The 17,081-nt window shown below is 48.6% G+C and overlaps 1 protein-coding gene across 1 annotated transcript in view; it reads left to right on the plus strand.

Moving 5' to 3' along the window:
• The first annotated feature begins 1,931 nt into the window (after nucleotides 1–1,931).
• Nucleotides 1,932–17,081, plus strand: part of vari (MAGUK p55 subfamily member vari) — a 77,473-nt gene continuing 62,323 nt past the window's right edge. Inside the window, exon 1 of the mRNA XM_084590644.1 lies at nucleotides 1,932–2,271. Coding sequence (XP_084446770.1) covers nucleotides 2,181–2,271 — 91 coding nt within the window. The 5' untranslated portion in view covers nucleotides 1,932–2,180. The remainder of the gene's footprint in view (nucleotides 2,272–17,081) is intronic.

Genomic DNA, 17,081 nt, shown 5'->3' on the forward strand with positions numbered 1-17,081 from the left:
GCTGCAAAACGTGCGCTTCGGGAACGTCAGCGCATGCATGGCCATAAATATCCATTGCAATACGCGCTCGACGCAGCGTGGGAGAATCGATTCAACAGAATACCGCGCGAATCTATTTCATGTCCCGTTCACGACGATTTGACGGTACACGCTTCATTTGTGAAAAGTCCTGGCAGTGAAGATGAGTTCAAGGGCTGCGTCAATGCATTAAACCGCAGTGGCTGAAAAAAAAGAAAAGAAAAAAAAAGCAAGGGCAAAACACCTCGTTGAAGGAAAAAGCCGATTAATCTTTTCCTTCCTTCATTATTTTTATTTTATTCTATTATAATAAAGAACCACGTACTACTACTACAAGGGAATGGAAGGTACGTGCTCAGAAAACACTAACAATGGAATAAAAAAAAAAATGTGACTGGCATCACCTTCACTGTTGGTGCACGTCCAACCAGCCTGAACGAAGAGAACTCGTGACGTCGGTCGCTATGCTCCCAGGCTGCCGCGGCTTCCGCAGATGGTGCCCAGCGGTTGATGGATGAAACGTCGTGCATTGGGCTGTCACGGCGGTTCCACGCACAACTACGCTAGAGACGGTCTGTCTCTACCACTGTTTGATTTTGCATCCATCGCACGAAGCAGGAGCGGATGGGACTTCCTGTCGTTTCGGGGACGAATTGTTTCCAAGCAGCTAGGGGAGCTGAATGACATTTGAAGGAAAACAAGGGTGCCAGTGCTAGGCTTGGATTCTTACTCCTTAGTGGCAGCCAGTTACACATACACGCGCTCAACTGCTCATTGCTAAGAACTGTATATTCACTCTGAATATTTACACGAAATGCTCACGCCAAATTCATGCCTCGTAATGTTCTAAAACAAAAAATGACGCGAAGAAGGGACTTGGCTAGTAACAGAGCGCTTATTGGGGTGATATTAATGGTATGTAATACTACGAAAAGACGATATGAGGCCAATATAAACGAACAAGAAGAAATAAGAAGAAACGTAAACGGTACGAGGACATGACAATAGGGTTAAGTTCAGCCCTGCTAACTTGTATCTGCTCTAGTCAGGTGGGCTAATTTCTTGGCAAATGCGTCTGCAGTATAATTAAAAAGCCTTTATGTGCACCGTGCTTCCTTAGCCCAGAACTCGAAGCGCACTTCTCGATAAATACAAATTTGTAATAATATAGTAATTCCACATTAAATAATCAGTAATTGCTTTCTAACTACGAATTTGTTCCCTGTTATATGATTTGCCTGAGCTCATTAACTAGGATGCTAATTTATGCCATTAGGGCATATCAACGCATTTCTCCCTTGCCGCTTTCAATCTCACCTTCTTCCATTCCTTACGGCGCTGTTCAGATGTCCACAGAATGTGTAATAGGTACTGCGCCTTTCCTTTCCTGTTAACCAATTATTATTGCTATCAACGCGGCAACGCAGACGCCTTGGTCGTTTGGCCGCGAAACGAGCGGTTAAATCAATGAATAGATTAATCTATAATGCAATGGTGGCTGGAAAATGTATGCGCAGAGCTTAAGCAATGGAGGCTGGAAAATGTAGGCGCAGAGCTTAAGCTAAAGTGCTTTCTTCCTCCCAATGTCGGGCGTACAGAGCAGGCGTCCCCAGCCCACTCGCCCTACACAGACGGCTCTAGTTGCTATGCCGATCGGACCAGCCCAGTGCGGCGGCGGCATACCTTGCCCATCGGAAGCACCAAAGGTTCACTCTCTCCGAAAGCAATAAAGAAGCGAGACGCAAGGTGTGATGCATGCGCAGTCCTCTCGGCTGGCCGCTGGGGAATCCAAAATCGGCGCTCTCGCGGCTACGCATGCGCCGTGACCGGCATGACCTTGCGTCGAGCGCGCCGCCCAGCGGACGCGTGGTCCGCGACCCAATCTCTCTCAGCGGCGCCCGGTCTCCGCGGGCAGCAGCCGCCGCAGCAGCCGACAGCATTGGCGTCGATACGGGCCCCAGTTTGAAAGTTGCCCGGCAGCTCCGCGAGCGTGTGCTCCTGACCGTTGCTCTTCGCGGCGCGTGCATTGCGCGGCCGCACGTAGCCGCCTTTTCCTCGCTCGCTGCGCTGTCTATGCAGTGCGCTGAATCCGTCTCCGAGTGCAAATACCGGACCGGCCAAGTCCCTCAACAGGCCAGCCCGCGTGGGCGGGGTGGCGAAATATGGTGCTGTGCGGCGGACGACAAGGGGCTGACGATGACGGCCGCCGGCTGCTGCGAAGCACCGAGCAGCTCAACCAACAGAAACAAGGCAGTGAGTATAAAAAGGGACGGGCTGATCGGAAGGCGCGCGGAGGCGCGCTCACGGACCTCATCGGCTGAAGGCGGCCCATCCGCTGCCGTCTCGACGCCCGCGTGTGGTCGCCGCACACGTGGGAGTTGTGACGGAGAAGTGGCCTTTTAGGAGAGAGGCGTGCGCGTCTGAGCGCCGCGCAGAATTGTTGCCTCATGCTCTCGCTAATTGTTTTTACATATTTGCCTTGTTGCGAGCTTTTCCCGGTGTGTTAGCGATGACACTATAAATTCTGAATACGAGAAAGGCTGGGGATATTTGGCGTGCGGGCGTTAAAGTCAACGCTCCACCTTCACTGTGAAGTGACAGAAAGAAAAGTTTTGCCTGCGACACGCGAAGTTAAATGTTATTTCGGGCGAACAATTCGTCTCATCAATAGACGTGACACGCATATCATATGTGAATACTCATGTTAACGTCGCCTTTCTGTCTTGCCAAATCAAGAAACAGTCGTTCACTTTGTTGTTATTAAAGCAGAATGTAAAACTTGTGCACGTTGTTGAATCTGCAATTATATCGCACCCTTTCGATAATACGGATTTATAAGTAAAATGTTAGAGGTGAGAGGCTTCAGTCTTAGCCTTCCACCATTCTTTAAAGACAGCAAATGACGACTAAGACGAAAGAAAGAAGAGAACAACAAAACTTTCGCGTATTTTCAAGTAGCACTCTTTTGTACTTCACCATTTTGGTGCACTTCCCTGCAAAGCGATTTCGGCATGGAACCATCGCGCGTCTTCGAGTTGCGCAGAACCGCGCGAATATGATACCTGGGGAGGCAGCTGGCGCGCGTATGCTTTACCCTGCGTTTGTTTTTTGTTTGGTTTCCGGGGCCACTTTACACCGAGAAAATTTGGGACGCCAACGATTCCTCTCGTACGCGCCGTTTTGTCGCAGCTGCACCCGACCGCGGCAGGCCCACTTGCTCACCATGGAAACGGGAACGCTTCGAGGCGATGTGCAGCTGCGCTCCGCATCTAGACATGCAACATGTATATATAGGTTGCAGTCCTCGACACGATGTGGCGATGTTCGAAGAGCTGCGGTCGCCCAGCTCGGCAACTGCAAGACTCATACGGACGACGCCTCGCGCAAAACTCTCACGCATGAATGACTCGAAAGGATGGGCGTTGTGAGTCTTTGGCACACAGGAGCAGGCGGAGAAGGAACGCGCATGAAGGAGCGTCAATGAAATGTGCATAACGATTCCCTTTTAATGCATTAGTCCGCCGAATCAACCTTGCCTCCGCTGAAGCCAACAAACAAGGGTGCCGTGTGGGGCCGAAGCAAATCCAAATCGAGGGCATGCTTCTGAGGAATATGTGGAATTCGGGGCACGGAGGGCCTGAGTTTTTTATGGTTTCCTGCTGTAAAGGACACGCCTAGGAGGAGGGTCCTGGGCGGCCGCAAAGAGAAACCCCGGCAAACACGATAGTCATGCGTTCCGAATGCGCGGAACAGGGATCGAGCGAAAGCACAGAGGAAGCCGTGGGACTCGGGGGTGTGTGAGGGAGGGGAAGGGGTATGGCGCGGTGTGTGATCGTGCCCAACTGGTTTACAAAGCGTAAAGACCGAACCTTACGCGAACTGAGACGTTATAAACAAGGGTGCACACCGGATAGCTGCTGGGAATTGAAGGCGCACGGTTCAAGCGCGAAATCTTTTCTCTTCGGCTCATCCTGTAACCTTTTTCCAGCTTTTTCAGAGAGCCTCTGTCAGAACACCGGTCGTTTTTACTGCGTCTGACAAAACTACCTAGCTGGCAGAATGGTGAGAACACGAACTGGGCTGAGCTTCCCCGCTTGCGATTACTTTATCGTATGCCTCCCCCCCCCCCCCCCCCCTTCCCTCCCGTATCAAAGTACAAGTAGCAATGAGCTAGATTTGCTAGAATATGGGCGATGGGTACGCTGTTTAATACGAGCGTAAATTTAGAAGCTGCTTGCAGTCCAGTGCTCAACCATATTGACTGACGTTCCGCTCAATGCTGACGATGCGGTACGACTTTTCTTATACGCTTATGGAACAATATGCAACCATTATTGGTCGTTGAAATTTTGTTTATTTACCGGTTGCACTTAATTGTATACACATGCCAATGACACCATCAATCGTAAAATGAAAGCGCAGTAGGTGTAGATAGCTATAGGGGCATGCAGTCACCTAGATCGCTCAATGTATCTGTAACCGGAGACAGTTTCCGGACGCATGGTCATTGTTTATACTAAAACATGATAAACTCGGGGGCGTCGATATATAATGTTGTGAACGACCTCCTACGAGAATCATGAGGTTTAAAATCGTTAGCATGTCAACTACTTTTTGTTTGTTGCGGGTGACAGATCCGTCGAAAAATTCATCACTATGCACTCATGATCAGATTCTCGTGAACACCTCGGTATGGGGCATTTCAAGCAGGTAAATAATGAAGCGAAACAAAAAAGAAAAAAAAAAAGCCACCGCGTGCCTCGGCATAGTTCGCCGACGGCACACATTTCCAACCGGATGTGCAGATGTATCCGTACAGCGACCTCTTTCCGTGCGTGAATTTCACCAGCAGCGTGCGATGCAATTTCATAAATGCTGCGACTGTGCGAGCAGCGTCACTGCGAAGCGGGGGATATGCAGTGCACGTAGCGGTGGGAGCAGAGAACTAATGCGCCGCTGGATGCATTTTGGTGACGGGACATACAAATGCGCGAAATGCGGACATGATCGCGCGCGACGAGGACAAGCTTGATCCCTGTACGTGCAGCAGGTTCATGGCTTGTGGAACATATAAGCACGCGGATACCTGTGCCGCAGTGGATACGACGGAGATCCTTGTGCTGTCGCATATAGATGGCGCATCTTTTTGGTTTAGTTTAAAATCCCTTGAGGCTTTAGTTTGGTTGGTTTGGTTTGTGGGGTTTAACGTCCCAAAGCGACTCAGGCTATGAGAGACGCCGTAGTGGAGGACTCCGAAAATTTCGACCCCCTGGGGTTCTTTAACGTGCACTGGCATCGCACAGCACACGGGCGCCTTGCTTTTCGCCTCCATCGAAAAGCGGCCGCCGAGGCCGGGATTCGATCCAGCGCCCATGAGAACAGTAGTCGAGCGCCGTAACCACTGCGCCACCCCGGCGAGGTATAGCTTTTTAATTTTAAGCAGTGTTAAGTAGGCTTAGTTAAAAAAAGAGCCGCCAAGTAAAGCTACTGGGATGACAGGGGCGGAAAGGGAACAAGTGAGGCACGTCTATACTCCTTCGAGAACAACAGATAGAAGATATAGTCTGTAAAAATTTGCTTCATTTATTTAAATTTACGCTCTTAAGACGAAATGCAGCTACGGTTTACCCATGGTTTGCCTCTTCAGAGGCACGTGACATTTCTCCCCAGAGGCCACGTTCTGACCAGCCACGGCATCTTTGTTGGCACATCTCGCATACCACGAGCGCCTTTTTAAATACAACCTTCTCGCTGCGCGTCCGGCGGCATGCTTTCTTTCGCGCGAATTTATTGCTGCAATAGCCGAGGCCTGGACAAGTCTGCATGGGCCTGTAATTATGCCGGCTAAATTCGTCGAACTCGGCTGGGCACTGGATTAACAGGTCTCTCGAGCTCTTCCCCGGGAGATGGGGCAGTATGCGAATGACTGAAGCGCCACGGTGCGGACGGCTGGTTGCGCTTTCTCAAGCAACCACCTGGCTGTTCTCGCTATCTCGCCTCACACCTTTCGCCAGTGGGGTCCCTGTGGCTCATTCGTAGTCATTTCGCATACTCTGAAATTTTGCACAATTTCTAGGAAAGAGTTTCTGAATGTAATTTCTTTGTATATTGTATAACTGCGCCACAACAATCAATATAGTATTCGCAGGTCTTCCCTCGCAGGCTTGTAGTTTTATTCAGTTTTAAATACTCGTGAGCGCAAAACCAATTTCCGAAGCAAAATCATGCAACCCATCGGAAGCTTAGACCAATTTTATCAATATGCTCGTAAGAATATTTTACCATACTCCACGATTGACTCACAATTATTTCCAGACGAGCCCGCGATTGATTTCTACGAATTTCTTGGTATGAGCGCAGGAAAGACCTTTAAAAGCAAATTTTCGCCACGTATCAGAGGCTTGGACTAGTATTCCCGATCAGCATGTGCGTGACTGTACCTTGCAGTATCCCACAGTTACCTCACGGTTAAAATGTATCCCAGAATGCTAGACTAGTACTTTCTAGACATCACAAACAGCCGCACGTCATCCTTGGCAGATGAAGCTGTACAGAAGGACGGCCTTCAGTTCGCCTTGCTGCAGATACTAGAGAACCGCTTGGTAGAGCTTTTCGGCCGCTTTGTATGAAAAAATAATCTCAATTACTTGTGACATATGCGTCGTTTAATGTAATCAGGTTATTTACAAATAGATTGTATTTGCTTACCAAAGGTGGTATTAAAGGACGCGTATTCTGTTTGCTGACCTCACAGAATACGAAGGAAACAACTTGCTCCCGCAAACTCGGAAAGCGCTTTCGTGACAACTCAGCGCGGTCTTATCATTAGTTGACAGACGCCGGCTGGTACTCATGAGTACACGCGTCGAATAGCTGGCGTGCTCTGAGGAAATTCGGCCTCGCAAACGCCGACAGAGCAGAAGCAAACAGGAAGTTCAAAGAGAACAGCACGGTTTGACTTTGTAATTTATTTGCAATACAGAAATCCCTACGTTGTGGACATAGACATTTCGACGTTTCTAGGAACAACTTGCGGACAAATAAAAAGTAGGGAATTGTTGTCAGGAATCGTCGCTTGAATATCTTAAAAGTAGTGTATTTTGGGAAAAACAAAAACAAAAATAGAAGGGGGAGTTTGCAGAGCGGGAGAGAGAACGTAAATAAATCGAATGAGAGCGGCCACTCGTCGAACAGGTGGTGGCCATTATTCACTGCCAGACCGTGTCTTTTCGGTAGTTTGCGGCCGAATCGCGCCCACAGCCTCGGTCAGCCCCATTGACGGCCCGGGAAGCGCGCCGCTATGCCTGGGACAGCCGTCCCGGCCGAGCCGGCGTCCACCGCCGGCTGCGTGACAGATACACAGCAATGCATTCGACTCGCCGCGCCTGCTCCTGGCGCCTTTCGCCCCGGTCGCGCGCAACACTCTGACCGAGAGTACCGTCAGACAGCGCGTGTCTACTCTGCCCTTGCTCCCCGGAGAAAATTGAGGGGCAGCACCGGCGTTCCGCTCTGCTCCGTACAAGAACGGATGTGGCGCTCCATGGAACGGCGCCGATTTTACAAAAGAAATGCTTTGCCCCACGGAACTCGGCTGAGCCAACGATGTGATGTCCGAATTAGAGTTGACACCGCGACTGTGCCTTGCCTTTGAGACGCCAGGGCGCGGAGTCCTGACTGACCTCGCATGGCTGGCTCCAAGAAACTAGACCGCCTAACGTCCCAAGACCGGCTTTCGTTTATTTTGCCGTCCGAACGGCGAGATAAAGTGCTCGAAGCTGCGGTGCCCCTCGCCGCGTCATAAAGTGCGCAAAAAGTTGATTACTCGGCAGTTTACAAACCGACTATAAAGCTTGTCTGTAGCTACGTTCGAGCCAAGTCACCCAAGCTGATTTGTTTGGCCCAGGTATCCTACATGCGTGTATAACTTCATACAGTCGTGTGTTTGTAATTTCCTCCCCATGTGTGCACCTAAATACGCATACATGCGAATTTTATGAATGAAATGACGTCGTGGCTATTTTGCTATTATGAAGGCGTGAGAGTGTTTTGTAAAGCGACAAAGGCATTTCGTCCAGTAGCCTCCGAAGTGTCGGTGCAGGCTACACTCGATGTCACGATACTCGCGGCCCATCACAGGCGGCGGCAGCCAGTACCTGGCAAGGCTGCATTCGCGCACTCTTTGTAAAATCCAACCGTTACTCGCAGAGTATTTTTCATGAAGATGCCGGAATATAAGAATTTCATGCCTGTACAGATGCATTGGCAAGCGATGGGATGGTTTTATTCGTTTATTTACTATATGTGCTGCGCTCGAAGGCATTATTGCAGGAGAAAAGGGGGGGGGGGGGGGGGCACATATTGTTTGCATGATCGAGCTTATGTATGGAAAGGTAGAGTGACAAGAAAAAAAAAGAACGTAATAGTAATACATTGCGCAAGCTGTTATACATATGACAATTTTTGAATTTTGATGTCAGTTTCCTGTATGGGCCTCGGTGTTTTTGCGCAGTTTCATCGGTCCCAGGCGTTCGGAAATATAATTTGCTAATTTTAATTACAGAGAAATTTTAATTTCGTCTGTATGGGTACCAGTTTATTACATCTGTGCAACACAGGACAGCTAGTGACGAAATAATGTAAGGTCACGACGTTTCTCGGTGTCGTTGTTTGCAATACGCCCAAAAACAAATAAAAAAAAAGCACATTACTCATTACCCAATAAAAATATACATCTTAAGCGATCTCATATCCAGTGACTCGCTCGGCGAGTAAAGGAGTGAAGTTCCGTTGTTGGTTCTTTTTCCCCTGTGTACCAGAGGTGCGCCGTCAGAGACGGTATACCGTGTTGCAGCGGAGGTTCCTTGCGCCAGAGGCGCCCCGTCGGAGACGGTATGTAGCGGTGACTTGCAGACAGGAGTTCGCGAGAATAACTGAATATTTATATACACAGCAAATATTTACACCATTTACACAGCATGTACAACAGAGATACAAGGTGGAACTGGCTGACAGGGAAATATTCCCACCTCGGCATAGCCGAAGATGCAGAGCATCTAAACCTAGCCCAGAACGCCGGACTGGATCGGTTTTAACCCCCTGAGGTCCAGCCGTAATTTACACAACGTTCAATCACAACAAACATCAACCAGATTGGTTCGTTGTGGCGTACTGCTCCCACTTCAACTTTAAAGGCCTCAATATAGTCCGACGTAACGCGCGCGCACGTCGGCCTCCGCGACGTTACGTCGGCGAAAAGCCGAGGTCTATAGTGCAACGTCACGGCGTGATGGACGTAGCGAGCGCGAGCCGACGCGGTCCAACGTCAGACCGCGTCAGCCGCGTCGGCCACGCTTCCCAGCATTCCTCACGCGCAGTGAAGATGGCGGCTTGCATGTAGACAGCGACCGCGCGCGCATTTCAGACACTGTTGCGGAAAAGCTGCTAGAAGGCATTCGAGGGCAGCCTTGATACCAAGCGGGTTGACTACAGAGACGTTCAGAGGAAAGAAAAATGCCTGGGATGCAAACTGTCAGTGAGCGGCCGGGCACAGCTGTGAGTTCTTCGCTGCGGTGCGTGTGCCATACACGTTTTAATGCATTGCTTTAGGAGGTGTAACGATGGTGCTGTTTCACTTATCTGCAGTACATTCAGTGGAAGAATACCAAAATCTGCGGAAGCGGCTTCGCATAGAGTTGTGATCGGTACACGCCGGAATCGAAGGCCGTACTCGATTTGGCCATACGGAACGTCAGCGGCTCAACAACCAGGGAATTCGCGAAATTTATGGAATTCTACAGGAACTGCGGCCGGCCGAGAAAGTGATCTTCGTTACTGTGTAATTTCTAACTCTTCTGTAATCGTACAGATACTTAAATTATGATTAGTTTTAAGTAAAACACGCACGTACACAATCGATCGTTCCGTCTGTAGCCGTCGTCGACGCGGACTCAGACCGTTGCTGGGCTGGACGTCTCCACGGCTGGCTGTACATGCTTTGTGTCATTTGAACATTCGCAGTAAACACATCGCATCATTGCCTTGATCACAACAGTAATTAGTGCCTCGATAGGCAGCCAGTTCGTCCCTGTAGATGACCTGTCGTCTGCTCGAAAATGCACACCGAAAAAGTACCAGCCATCATATCGCCCATGCAAGCGAACATGACCAGCTATCGATAATACATGCACACTAACCCTTTCAGACGCGAATTACTCGTACATTATACTCATAGGCGTGCGCAGGGTTCTGCATTAGGGGAAGCGACGTTTCACCACAGCGCCCCCCTTCCTCCTACCAAAGACCTTACGGCCAAAACGCAGCGCAAAGATGACGATTTGTTATCAAACATTTATTTTGAAGTGATGGAATTGAAAAATAAAAAAGAATAGTGTGCGCTTAAAATTAAAACAAGCTTCACCATAGACACAGAATTCAAAAGTATATACGCGACAACGCGCTCTCACAACGGTTACTTGAGTCCTCGGCTTTCCGGAGGTAAATGTGGCAAGCACGGTCGCAAGTGCACAGTCCTTGTAGTGGAACATCACGGGTCCTTAGCCGCCAGTGTCATCAACGACAACAACGACAGCAAAAAAAAAAAAAAAAAAAAAAAAAAAGAAAACCGCATGACCATAAAAATATACCTTCACAACTGGTTTGGTTTGGTTTGTGGGGTTTAAGGTCCCAAAGCAACTCAGGCTATGAGAGACGCCGTAGTGGAAGACTCCGGAAATTTCGACCGCCTGGGGTTCTTTAACGTGTACTGCCATCGCACAGCACACGGGCGCCTTGCTTTTCGCCTCCATCGAAAAGCGGCCGCCGAGGCCGGGATTCGATCCCGCGTCCTTGGTAACAGTATTCGAGCGCCGTAACCACTGCGCCACCCCAGCTTTTTTTTTTTTTCTTTATTGCCTGACTTCGGTACAATACACAAAACCACTTACAGGGCACAACGAGCATTCATTAACACAAGTCATCCAGGTGGGTTGTGGCGTCGTCATGCTAAAATTCTCTTAAGGTCACTAATGGCTCCAATCTTCCGAGCCACTCGGGGGCTTCAGGAGCAAGTTTCTGAATTTCAATATATCTATTCATGCCTTCCCGAAAATAGATCCGTGCTGGCCGTGCGTCAGGATCGCAATGATATCCTGCCATTCTCCAGCGCCAAATACAGTGGAGGGCCATTAGCATAATAAGATCAAAAAGCACCCCATTCTCATTCTCTACTGGCAAGTACCTAATACCATGCGAGTCTAATGGAAATTCCTTTTTCAAAGTCCCGGTGGGAATACCTTCACAACTGACAACACAGGTCCGGCAGAGTAAAGTGTATGGGGCCGAGCCTCCTCCTGAGAGGATAAAGGAAGGGAGGGAGGGAGGGGAGGGGGGGGCGTGCCCCTTGTGCGCACACCTATGATTATACTGCCTAGAAAAATCTGAAAATGTGTGTATATGTATTTTTGGAACCCTCCATTTCACAAAATTATAAATTGATCAAAGGCTAGAAATTCGCGCCCACGTATACCACTTCCTTGCTCTGCGAATTTCAGCCCAATTAAAACAAAACTGCGCTCAATGAATACATCCGAAGCTGTTTCTGCAACAAAAATCAGCTAGGGTATTCTTTACTACACTTTTCCAGCGCGTGAAAGCAGGAAAAAAAAATTATTTTCAGACATCACATTCTAGAGGCATCGTACTTCGCGAGCTCGATATTTAGCGTGTTGGAAGCGATCTTCTTTTCTTGGCACGAAGTGACGCTAGTCACGCTACCATTCTGGTCAGCAGGAGTACCAAATGTAGCCGGCATCTTTGATTTGCTGAAAACAGCTCGAATCGCTGTGAAAAAAGTTTGAAATTCAAATTCGCATGAACAGTTGCAGACACCGCGTGCCGTAATGTTCGCAACGCGTGGCGGAAATCTACAAGCACACGCTGCCGTGAGTATTGCTATATATTCCTGCAAGTCCGCATCGCATTAAAGAGAAGCGTGGTGTGGGCTACTCCAATGATATACTATTACTATTTAGTCGCGAGCGGACGCATGCGCTTTTTTTTTTTTTTCCGAGAAGAAATGGCGCCATCGTAACACTGGCTCGCAACTCAGAGTGAAGGGCGCATACCAATTAATTTTTAATACTGCCCACGATACCACAATAGGCTCTGAGAAGTTTGGTTACCATGCTAAAATTATAGAGACAGCTGTTTGACAGTACTGTTTTTGTTAGAAACAGAATGTCGGTTGAAGTGTGGATTATATTTATCCAGACGAGGCTTTCATCTTCGACTGAACGCCAGGAAGTCAGCTTCATGTCGGGAAGAAGAAAGGGTCGTCTTGCGATCACAACAAATATTGGGCAGGCCCTCGCCGTCAGCACGAACGCTCGTTCGTGCAGGAACCACATGCTGCGCCGAAAATGGACAGTGCCTCAAGTCTTTCTCAGATACGACTTTCAGCACTTGCTGATGTGTATCTGGAACCTTCCTTTCTTCACCTGATGAGCTGGATTGTATGGGCAAGTTACTAGAGGTTCACGACGCTCCGTGTATGTTGTCATCATCTTCGTACGCTTGTACCCATGCATAAACCGCCCTATAGTGGTCTTTTCCACCGGCGACCACGGCGCGCCTTCAGCAGCTCCGGGCCTTGGTGGCGAAACCGGAGCGGGAGCACCGTGGGATTGGCCGCTGGGTCGGTGGCTTGACGGAGGAGCCGGGCCAGCTCCAAGAAGTGGCTTTCACGATGACGGTGCGACCAGCCACCATGGGCTGGCTGCGGGCAACGATGGTCTTGTGCCTGCCGCCGACTCCGACGCCGTCACCGTCCAGCTGCCCATGCCGAACGACGCACTCCTCAGGTAGCACCGAAGCAGGGTGACCTAGACGCCGCAGGTGCACCAGGATGGGAACAGCGGTCTTTGTCGTCAGATCGTCGAGTCGAACGGTGGTGTGATTGACAACCAGCTGCGCAAGGTAGTCACATGCACCACGATGGCGCTGCAGGCCAGACTCGTATTCCATTGCAGCAGAGGATCCAACGCCGACTCCCAGGAAATTAGGTGCTGCTAGCCCATGTTCAGAACTGTTGGCTCGAGCGTCGCGCCGGGCTCCTGCTGAAAGAACCCAGGAAGTCCGTGAAACGTAGGCGTCGCCATCTTTGAAGAACGCTGGCACCGCCGGATTCCGTGAACACCTGAGGCGAAATATTACTGCGTCGCCTGGCTGAGGGACGAGCATGGAGCGCTTTCGGTCCGTAGCGTCTAGCGTTGAGGCAGGCAGGCGCGAGGACAGTCAGGGAAGGACAGGGTGATTGCAGCAAGTTGTTCCAGCAGCGTAACGTGTGGGTGACCAGCGCCGAGCGTTGTTCGAATGAGCGCGTTCCGCGTGGCTCGGGGTGAAACGAGCTCTTCATTCTTTTCTTCCTTGGTCTCACTCGGTGCGTTGCATCAATTTCGCTACCTTTAAGGCGATAAGGCTAAAATGGATTCTGAGTTAGACACGCTGCCCATAGGCCCTGGAGGCATGTTTGGATTTATATCTGTATACAGGGTATGGTTCCTAAATATGGTAGCTTACGACTGTATGCAAATCAGTATATGGTTTGGAAAATAGTGGTGAAATTAAATGTGTATTGATAAAGTGAGTAGTAAAGTGCCTGTGCCCGAAAGCGGTTCCGCTAGAGGAGCCGGCAAACTGGAAACACTATATTGCTTCCTTATCATTCCCTTAGAGGCGGAGTTTAGGCGTACCCCATTTCTTTTTATCCTAGCACTAAAATGCGTTCACTGTGATATTTGCTAGTGGGAAAAAAATTTTAAAACGAAATATAAATGAAGAAGGGGGGGGGGGGGGGGGGGGCACCGCTGAAGCTGTGGTGGAGGCTGCCTGCGTTTGCTGTGCGCTCCAAACATTGGATGTCGCAATAGTAGCAGCGCTGACACCTCAGGCATCGTGAGTTGTTATGAAGACATTCGGCTACAAGCCCCGATATAAAATAAGCGTGAATTTAAGGGATACTTGTGGTGCAGGTCTGAGTATTGTTCAGGTCGTAATGACATTAAAAAAAAAAAAAAGGTTAGCTGCAGTTTAGCTTGTGGTTAAACCTGGAGTTACGCGAGAGCTATCTGCATGACTACGCTTAGGGTCGGCTTGAAAGTACAGGCATGACTTTTGCCCATAGTAGTTTATTCTATGGTTTTAGCTTTACTTATGGCATAGGGAACACTTTTGACCACTAGAGTGCGATGAGGCGAAAGCCTCTATCGTGCGGTGGTTCGAAGCCTTTCACTACGGCACCTCTTTCTCTATATTTTCACTCCCACCTTCGCGATGACGCGTAAGCTGTTGTAGTAGGCAGTACCCACTTGCAGTGCCTAGTCTTGGATAGCCTGGGGGGCGCTGCTGTGCGCTCGCGGAAGCTAGCAGGATCTTGGGCGCGGCTCGTGCGGCGCAGTTAGGCTTATGCCGAATAAAGACTGTGTTTGTTAGCAGCTCTCGGGCTCTACAGCTCAACAGTTACCAGCCAAAATATAAAGCCCCGCTTTAACTGAGCCGTATGAACGTGTCTGCGTGGCCTCGGGATAACGTGAATGCAGGGGTTTTGGCAGGCTGATTGTGATATCACCCTCCCATATGAAAGGAGAGGTCCGAGTTGGCAGCTTCTGCCAAACATAATGTCAGGAAGCCCTACGTCCAGTTAGTGCTCGGCCATGTCAGCTGCCAGCTACCGCCTCCCACGACTTCTTTCTTCGCTCTTCGGACAGGCACAAACAGGCACGGCGAAATGGCGAGACTGTTGCCAATGTAGCTCTCGCTAAAAAAAAAAATAAAAATAAAAAAAAAATAAAAATAAAAACGGCGACATTTATTTAGACGTTTATATTCACAAAACATTTCGCTACAGCTCATGCTTCTCTTTTCATGAAGCTTATTTCACGTCGTTCTCTTTAAGATTGTAGATTGCTCACAATATCTGCCCTATTTATAATTGCTATGAAGAAAGGAGTGCTTTGTAAAAATTAGCGGACGCCCAAGCTTCGCCTGAAGAGTAATTACGCAATCAGTTAAAGGGGCCGGAATTAATACGACCTAATATAGGCGCGATAATGCTGTTGCTAGTTTAGTAATTATCTTGGTAGTAAAACAGTTAACGTCTCAGTTACAGGATCACGTCCTGCGCAGTGACACTCGAGTACATGCATGCCAATAATGTTTTCTTAAACGTTGATTTTGCAGATACTGCTCGCAGATTATTTAGGCGAATTTCAGCGGTGTATTTCTTCTTTTTCAAAATAAAAAATAAAAACATCTAGTGACCTCAGCCGAAGTTTTCTTGGCAAGGAGAAATAAAAACATTTCACCGCGTCGAACAATAAAGAAAAACTTATAGCACGAGGCAGCACATTTTATGGCCATTGTACTTCACCATGCAGTCAATCCATTTATTTATCATAGTACCCATAGCTTCATTATCTGGCTACAAGAAAGGAGGGGGGGGGGGGGTAAAAGAAAATAATAAATCGTGATGCATGTTTTCATGCTTGATACTTGTTTTAAAAACTCATTTTATTCTTTGAGCCACTGAAAGCCGCGTAGCGGCGGCCGTCGGAATCCGAGGCGGTCCTCATGCGGCAAGCGTGGCCGTGGTGCGCGCGTGCGATCTGCCGTTTGTGCGCGTCTCGCGGGCAATTTCGCGGTGACAGTGTGCGCAAGGGGATCGCACTTTATAATAGTGGACATGTGATCGATATCACGGCCGTCTAGAACTATATCGCCTCCATATGCATCAGTGTCTGCTGCAGACGAAGTGGAGCTCATTTTGAATGTCCCGCTTTCATTACAACGCCACGCTAATTCGTTCATTCCTTGACCTATGAACCAATGTTCTTTCTTTGCTTAATGGTACAGGCTTGCTTCGTTTACATGCAATATATTGCTACCGTAAACTAGGCAGCGTCGTCGAAACTGCGAGCGGTTTCGTACCGGTGCGACCGCAGGAAAAGCCAGCGAGCTTGCAAACCAGCATTCTGAGCATCAGAAAAATAGCGCATATTGGGCTCTTGTAGCAAGAGTTCAGATTTTTCATGCTTGCGCTTTACCACTGCCTGTACTGCACGGATTTCACGTATTCCGTCGTCAAAAAGGCAGAGCGGGTAGATAATCTCGTGGTAGAGTTAGATATGAGCAGAGGCAATATCTGAAAAGCTGCAACTCAGGTTAGCCAAGAGCATATTAGATTTAAATTTTGTATCCTATTTTATTATTGTAGTATCATCTTCATTTCATTGGTATCATTCTCGCGCCCAACTGCAGAATTACAGGGCGCTTTATAACTATCTCTAGAGCCCTTAGTCTGAATAGCTAGTGCAGCGACGTGTTCTGTTTTCGTAATTTTGTCAGACAACAGGAACACTGGCTCTGGTCTTCAATGTAATTGCATGGCAAGTTTCAAAACGGATATTGGCAAATATCTGTTCAGTAACCCGCCGCAGTGACTCAGGCTACTGAGGAGGATTAAGTTATCCGCGGACCGAAGTCGACCGCGCCGCCCGCGTTTAAGTGGAGGCGAAACGCAAAATGCAACCGTGTGCTGTGCGATGTCAATGCACGCTAAAAATCGTCTGGCTAAGCGTTTCACAAATCTAATACATATTGTATCTTCCCGGCTAGCGGACGCGACCAAGTTTAAACAAGAAGGTTCACGGAAGGTGCAGTGACAAGCAGAAAACACTAAATCACTCAGGCCTGCCACACGGCAAATTTAATGCCTTTTCCATCGAATGACACTCGTTCAAAATGATGTTTTTTTGCTGCTACATGAGAAAATATAATGACATTCGATGAAAACGACATTAGGCATCGAATGAGTTTGAGGTACTCACCCGAATGAGATTAACGAGGAAATGTGTTATGTCGACACCAGACACTCGGTGGGAGGATACACTCAAAATAAACTACAAAAGTGCCACCTGCATTAAATACTACTGTGCTCCTATAATTTTGCAGCCATTCATCTATGTGAAATATGCCAAATAGCATTGTAAAAAAAAAAAAGAAAAAAAAAA

The sequence above is a fragment of the Amblyomma maculatum genome, chromosome 1 (assembly GCF_055883805.1).
Source record: "Amblyomma maculatum isolate TAMU_Amacu chromosome 1, ASM5588380v1, whole genome shotgun sequence".
NCBI lineage: Eukaryota > Metazoa > Arthropoda > Arachnida > Ixodida > Ixodidae > Amblyomma > Amblyomma maculatum.